This window comes from Triticum dicoccoides, chromosome 6B (assembly GCF_002162155.2).
Source record: "Triticum dicoccoides isolate Atlit2015 ecotype Zavitan chromosome 6B, WEW_v2.0, whole genome shotgun sequence".
Taxonomy (NCBI): Eukaryota; Viridiplantae; Streptophyta; class Magnoliopsida; order Poales; family Poaceae; genus Triticum; species Triticum dicoccoides.
In genome coordinates this window covers 48,434,654-48,442,390 of record NC_041391.1, presented here as the reverse complement: position 1 = coordinate 48,442,390, position 7,737 = coordinate 48,434,654, and the positions used below count along the sequence as shown (strand labels likewise).

The 7,737-nt window shown below is 44.1% G+C and overlaps 1 protein-coding gene across 1 annotated transcript; it reads left to right on the top strand.

Annotated features, from left to right (window-relative positions):
* The first annotated feature begins 1,711 nt into the window (after positions 1-1,711).
* On the top strand, positions 1,712-4,937 carry LOC119323398 (putative F-box/LRR-repeat protein At3g28410). The gene is made up of 4 exons (XM_037597042.1): positions 1,712-1,841; positions 3,287-4,111; positions 4,193-4,348; positions 4,441-4,937. The coding sequence occupies exons 1-4, from the start codon at positions 1,737-1,739 to the stop codon at positions 4,852-4,854; spliced, it is 1,500 nt and encodes a 499-aa protein (XP_037452939.1). The 5' UTR covers positions 1,712-1,736; the 3' UTR covers positions 4,855-4,937.
* Positions 4,938-7,737: the final 2,800 nt, after the last annotated feature.

Here is a 7,737-nt window from a genome sequence, read left to right as displayed (position 1 = left end):
TAGATTCAGAAAGTTCATCTGGACAGGAGCCTATCCAAACTGCAGTACAACCTTCCGTGCGACCAAACTTGGCCATGAGGTGGCAGCCAGCATTCTGGCAGCGAGCGATCTAGGCGATGGAGATCAACTGGTCGGAAATCATCAACTGTTTTACTTACTCCACAAGATGTATACAACATAAGTTTCATACAAAAGCTTGAAGATTGGTTTATTTGGCAAGACTCCCAAGTCGTAGAGTGAACAGGGTAATTGTGCACATTCTAAACTGATTCATTTTGGCTGCCTTCACATGTTTTGATGATAGCCTCGCTCTTCTAGAGAAGAGATGTAACTTAGACATGCATGTATATATTCTCATACGGGTAGTCCGCCTTGCACACTCCACGTCAAACTGCGTGGTTTATTTCCTGGAAAACAAAACTGTGTGGTTTATGAATCTCCCAAACTTGATTTTCAATTGACGTAATTGGACTTCGTGAAAAGGATAGTGTACTAGAATATGATTATCTTACTTCTAGACCATATGAAGTTGAACTAGAGTTTTGTTTAATTCATTTCAACCCGAGGTTCATTTGTAATCTTTTTAAAACTTAGGGTTCCTCTTTAGATATTACCTCTTGTTAGAAACAAACTAATTTGTGCAGCTATTACCAAGCCTCACGCAACTGGCTCCTCCCAAAACCTAGGGTTCCTCTATCTCCCGCCGGCGCCGCCGCCGGTCCACCTCATCTCTCGTGGCCATAGGGCCATGGCGGCGCGGTGGATCCTGGTCCTTGCCAGTGGGAGGGCTCCAGTTTTAGGTGTTTCTTTGAGTTTTGTTAGAGTGGTGTCCTGCTCAGGAAGTCGAGACGACGGCAACTCCCTGAAGATGGAATAAAGTTCTCCAGCCCAGGCTCCGTCCCGGTGGCGCGTCTAGCATCGTTGGTAGGCGTGTGGAGATGTGTCTTCAGCGGATCTGTCCTTGATGGATTTGCTCGGATTTGGTCGTAGTTCGCCTATATTCGTGTGTCTTCGGGTTAGATCTTTCCAATCTGCGCCACTCTTCAACGGCTGCGGTAACTGTTCTGGTGCGCTGGTCCTACGGTGGCTTAGCATGGCGACTTCCCGAGTGTCCACTACAACAAATTTTGCCGGGCACCAATGAGGGAGGGGTGATTACGGGGGCGCATCTTCGACTCGCTTCAGTGCTTGTAGTCGTCCCTAGGTGGTCTAGGGATCTGGATGTAATTTTTATTATTTCCGGTGTTCATTGTAGTAGGATAAATGAAGATGAATAGATCGGAATTTTTTTCCGCAAACAAAAACAAACTAATTTATGTGCATTAGTCGAGACGTGCATTGCACAATGCACATTTACTAGTATACAGAGAAAAGAATAGGAAAGATAGCCGCACCTAAAAAGAAAAGGAAAAGGAAAGATAGCCGCACCTAGGGTTTTGCCTATTCTGTTTCGGTGCAAGTAGATAGCCCCGCCCGACCGCTCCGGCGCCGGCTCGAATTTGAGTTGGAAACGGAACCAAAAACAAAGATTTATAATGAGATGAGAGGAGAGCTGGAGAAAAGTCGAGATCTGAAGGAGGTGTCGAGATCCGAAGTGGTTGGTTTCTCGGCCAGATCCCTCATCCATGGGGCTGTTTGCGCTCAACAGGCTCATGCCTCCGCAGCGCGACCGGCAGCGGCGTCGGCATCAAACTCATGACCATCCTCCTTTTGTTTCCCCCGTCTCAGGTCGGCTTATGGCCTCATTGACGACGGGTAAAAGGAAGGGATCGCCCGGTCAACAAGATGACGATTCTCAATCTGGCAAAATTAAGAGAATGGCAATCCCAGAGCTCCCTGAGGTAACGGAGGCGTTCATTTTTTCATTTTTTCAAGCATAATGTCACTGGGACTACTCTAAAAGGACTAATTCTCGGGACTACTCTAAAAGGACTAATTCTCGGGACTATGCTAGATTAGCTGCATATTATTACGATTTGAAAACAGAGAAAAGATCCTTTTGGTCACATATTAATGTTGTAACAGAGAGAAGTTATTTTTGGTCACATCCTACTACTTATAACACAAAAAAGATGATTTTTTTTACTCAACCAATGAGAAACTGGACAATTTGTTATAGCTGTAGCTGCTCTCTCTGCAAAGCATGGTAACGTGTCCAACACAGCTTTTTAGAATTTCGTGCGCAATTTAGGTGCTTTGGTACTAATAACTGAGTGATTTAGTAATTGCTACCTCCCTTCATTTTTACAAGGTGCAGTTTTGCACTCCAAAATCCAAATTCACACTTTCATCAACAACTAGTGTAATACCATTGTGAGTGCCTCAAAATGATACAGTTGGGTTCTTATATAAAATGCACTCGCTCATCATTATGATTTTGTAACTATCACCAAACCATTATGATTTGATTTAGTATGTCTTGTAAAAGTGAACAGAAAGCTTTGATTAGCACTATGAAGCTAGTGTTGCGCTGTAACAAAGTTCATGCGATAATTGATTGGGATATTCATCACAGAAATTTAAAAAATGATTCATCTTTCCACCTGCTGCAGAACCTTTTCCAAAATATTTGATTCTGCTATTGTGGTACCCAAATCTACAAAAAATATCAAAACTTTCACAATTGCACTATAGATGCTGTAGCGTTGATTTTTAGCTTTTGTGCAATTTGTGCTACCTAAAGCTATTTATGAATTGAACTCTGCATTTTCTGCCTTTTTTCTCTTTATCTTCATGGTCTTCTTGAACAATTATCTCTTCATCTTAGTTGCCCAGGTTCATGTTTTCCATGCAATGTCAGTGTCATTTCATAGACTTCCATCTGTTTAACTTTTCAGTTTTGATATGCTATTTGTACCCTATGCTGAAATTACATATTCATTTCTGTTTTTAACCCATTTATAAACATTTATAAACATATTATTGCACAATAACATACTCCAAATTGCACAGAAACATCATTGTTGGGTGGCAACTGATGCAAGCAAAAGTATATTTCATGAAGTAGTTAATTGGTGTGAGCTGTTAGCAACTGTCTCCCCCTCGTCCTCCACCTCCAAAAAGCCAGTAATAATGTTAGAAAAAAAATATTCTCTATGCATTGCTGAGTTTAACCTAGCACAGTTGCGTTCCTTTGCACTATCTACCTATGTAAATCAGTGCACCTGTGAAGGGCTACCTGGGTACAATGTTATTCGTGTGGTTCTACTGTTTTTCTTTCTCCAATTGTACCATTGACCTTACACTTCCAATTTTGATCTTTTATCCAATTCTTGTGTGTGTGCAGGACATATTGCTTCGTATACACTCCTTAATGCCAATGCGTGAAGCTGCTCGTGCTGCTTGCCTATCTCAAGCCTTTTTACATTCCTGGAGATGTCATTCCAATCTCGTATTTAATAAGTATACAATTGGCTTGAAGAGTGCGAGTGGCGAGAAGTTCCACCACAAGGTTGACTGCATTCTCAGGAAACACAAAGGCAGCTTGAAAACATTCAAGCTTGAGTACAATGAAATGAATGGGCTCGATGACTTCAGTTATTTTGACCGTTGGCTTCAGATTGCTCTTAAGCCTGGGCTTGAAGAACTCACCTTCGTGTTGTCTGAAACTGAAACAATGAGAAAATACAACTTCCCGTGCGCTCTTTTATCTGACAGGGTTGGAAACTCACTTAGGCACCTTTCACTTCGTTTTTGTGACCTCCATCCCACAGTTGAACTTGGCCCCTTGAGAAGCCTGACAAGGCTGTGCCTGTGCTGTGTGAGCATTACGTGGAATGAGTTAGAGTGCCTTCTTTCCAACTCTCCTGCTTTGGAGCTATTAGATCTTACTAGGTGCGCTGAGATTAGGTGTCTGAAGTTATCTTGTGCCCTGCAGCGCCTCATTGTGCTTAGTGTTTTAGAATGCGAGAGATTGACAGTGATAGAGAGCAAAGCACCAAATCTCTCTAGTCTTTACCTTAGAGGAAGCAGCTTAGACTTCTCACTTGTGGAAACATTGCAAATGAAGGAATTATACTTGCAACAAGACAACCTTATCCGTGATGCCTGTGCCAAGCTGCCACCCATGCTGCCAAATATTGAAACTCTTGCCATAGAATCACCGTGGGAGGTATATATTCTCTGCAATATGCAGGTTACATTAGTCATCCCTGGTATAGTGTATCTGATACATGTCATTTTTTGTTTGCAGGTGGTCGATGCACCAATGCTGCCTACCAAATTCCTCTACCTTAAGCACCTGAACGTTAATTTGAGAACAGGAACAATCGAGTACCGGCCATATGACTATTTTTCTCTGGTTTCTTTCCTGGATGCTTCTCCTTCCTTGGAGACTTTGAAATTAGATGTAAGGCGCTGGCGCTGTTTATTCATTTCATCCTGCAAAGCATCTGGGTCCGTTTAACTCAAATAATTATTATCCTTTCTATCTATTGTCAGGTGACTCAGTTGCGTATGTTGCACAAGTCAATTTTTGCTGATTCTCAACTGAGGCACATGCCTGAACACCGCCATAGCTGCCTCAAGAGCGTGAAGATCAGTGGTTTCAGCTCTGCGAAGTGCTTGATTGAACTGACATGTTATATTCTCAAGAACGCGGTGTCACTTGAGTGTCTTACATTGGACACCATTTATGGGCATAGGTGTTATGATGACGGCAAGTACGATTGGTGTATGCCCATGGGGGTTGGTATTCTCATGGAAACCCCCAGGGCACTCTCGGCTATCAGAACATACATTGAGAATGAAGTTCCATCTACAGTTAAGTTAACTGTTATGGAGCCTTGCAGCCAATGCCATGCTAAAGCATTACGGCGGGCATTATCACAGTCGTGCAATGCCGTTTCCATTTAATTTTAGCTAACTGCTCCCCTGTTCAGAGCCATTTATGGCTGTGGCCCAATGTAACAAAATGTAAACTTATTATAGGACCATGTTTTTTTTTCTCCTGAAGCATCAGACCTTTTCAATGTCTAGTTTTTGTAGTGTTTTGTTTGTAGGGATTAGTTGACAGTTTATTTTTGTTTGGGCCAGTGTTGAAATATTCAGTCACAAGATGTGGTGTTGTGTTTTGTTTCTCAGGCTATTGTTACTATCAGCAGCAACAGCTTGGCGCCCCGGTTTTGTTGATCACGCTCACAATACTGAGTCTGACCGTGCGGCTCATAGAGGCCGTGAACTAGAGATAGGAAGGGCAAGTAAGGGAAATGACCTTGTTCTGTTAAGTGAAAGTGTATCAATTCATTTTGCTTCTACCGGCTAGCAAATTTGCTCCACATCAACTGTTTTTTTTCTTTCAATTTGGTGAGATTTGTATCCAACATGACACTTTATTTTGCATCCTCCAAGCACAATGGAGATGCCTGTCTTCCAACATTACAATTTCATCCTCCGGTCAAACATTTTTTTACAATTGTTATGGACACTTTAAGAAAAACATTTAAATTGAACTTGTCTTCCAAATAAATTGGTATATGCATCCGAATAAATATGAGTTTGCATCCAAAGAAATGAGCATTTGCTTCCATAGAATATGGAATCTGAATGCATGGAAATCAGGATTTGCATTCGTACAACAAAAATGACGCCCTGCTTTCACAGATATATATTTTGCTTCCAAATCATTATGTTACGAATCTGAGTCCATAGAAATCAGGATTTGCATCCGTACAACAAAAATGATGCCCACCCCCTGAATTTCAGCCGTGGTGGGGCCCAACCTCCCCCAATCTCTCAAATCCTATTAGCCTTTGATTAATTAAGTCCGTAAACCTCGTAAACTAATCCCCGTGGCTCATTATGCTACGGAAATGTTCGCTAACAAAAGGTTTGATTTGGCTACGTTGCCTGCCACTGTCGCAAACTTTCTCTCTTTGTTTATGCAGGTCCCACTACCTCGTGTCGCGTCTAATTAGAGGAAGACATCCTTTTATATCGTTCCTGCATTCACATGACAACCATTAGGATTTATTTTTTGTGTGGGAGCCATCAGGACTGAAATCATATTAGCAGTACTTTGTACTCATACATATGATTCACTACCAAGATTGCATTAGCACTTCCCCCACAAGAAAAAGATATTGCATTGACATTTATTCCCTCTGTCCCAAATTAGTTGTCTACACCCACATCTAAACAAATCTAAAACAACTTTTTTTTGAAAGATCCTGCCAGTGTTGGCTTTGCATTATCATATGCACACTAGTAGAAAACATGGCTTTGGTTCAGGCCAGAAAACGGCATTAATCCCGGTTCTCCTATGAACCGGGACCAATGAGTGCATCAGTCCCGGTTTGTGAGGCCAGGGCGCCGGCCGGGCCTCGAGGCTCATTGGTCCCGGTTCGTCTGACTCCTTTGGTCCCGGTTCCAAACACGAACCGGGACCAATGGGCGTCGCTCCTGGCGCAGCACCGTTAGTCCCGGTTGGTGGCTGGAACCGAGACTAAAGGTCAGTCTTCTGTCCCTGTTCTAGCCACCAACCGGAACTAAAGACATGCCTATATATATACCCTCGCCCCTGCTGAGGGAGTCCTGGATTCGGGGGTCCTCATGTGTCCGGCCCAGGAGTATGGGCCAGGGTGGATGGGCCGTTCAAGATCAAGTTGGAGATTATTCTCCGTGTCCGGATGGGACTTATCTATACGTAAGCGGCAAGACTAGAGTCCGGGTGTTCCCTTCCCTTATGAACCGACCTTGTATAAACCCTAGGCCCCTCCGGTGTGTATATAAACGGGAGGGGTTAGTCCGTAGAGGCTAACCTTCATTACTGCCATCAGAGTACTCATAGGCTAGACATCTAGGGTTTAACCATTACGATCTCGAGGTAGATCAACTCTTGTAATCTTCATACTCTTCGAATATAATCAAGCAAGAGTAGGATTTTACCTCCTTTAAGAGGGCCCGAACCTGGGTAAACACTATGTCCCCTGGTCCCATGTTACCATCGATCCTTAGACGCACAACTTGGGCCCCCTACCCAAGATCTACCGGTTATGACACTAACATTGGTGCTTTCATTGAGAGCTCTGTCGTGTTGTCTACAGAAGCAATCTATGGCTCGCCTAGTCATCAACAACAATATCACTTCTGGAGGGTGCCTGGCCTCTGGGCAGACCCTCCAATTCGACGGTTTCACCGTAGGAGCTTGCACGGCCGTCGAGCCCGTAACAATCCCCATGGCCGCCGGACACCGTCTTCGCATCGGCCCCAAGTACTCCAAAAAGTTGGATCCGGCGGTCTTGTCTTTAAACGAACTTCTGGACCGCATCGCCGCCCTGAGGGTCTCAATGGACTATGATCGGATCGGGCTCAAGCCTGACCGGAGGGAAATTAATCACCCACCGATCACCCATCTTGTAGCGGTCATTGAGGAACCGGCCAAAGACACTTCCCTCCCTACATTAAAGACTAAGTATGTTCGGGTCTCCGAAAGCCCTGAGTCGAATACTCCCCCTTCGGACGGGACCTCACGCCCTCTGGACTCTGGCTCAAACATAGGACTGCAGGATCCCTTGGGCCTCCCCGAACCCACCGGTCGCCTCGGAGGCCTCTCAAGCTCCGGATACAGAGGTGGGACTGGATCTAAAATTTAAACCACCCACCCACCACAATCTATACTCTCCAAGCAACTCAGGTCCTCCAGATATATACGACCTGATGTATTTGCGGCAGCAGCCTCCGGAAACGATCCATCACTTTTGGGCCAGATTCCTGCTTGTTAAAAATAGGATCCAAGAC

Excerpts from the sequence above, each read along its gene's own strand:
- LOC119323398 (XM_037597042.1), top strand. The coding sequence starts at position 1,737 with ATGGCCTCATTGACGACGGGTAAAAGGAAGGGATCGCCCGGTCAACAA. Across the intron at positions 4,112-4,192 it reads CCATAGAATCACCGTGGGAG|GTGGTCGATGCACCAATGCT; the intron begins GTATATATTCTC and ends TTTTGTTTGCAG. Across the intron at positions 4,349-4,440 it reads TGGAGACTTTGAAATTAGAT|GTGACTCAGTTGCGTATGTT; the intron begins GTAAGGCGCTGG and ends ATCTATTGTCAG.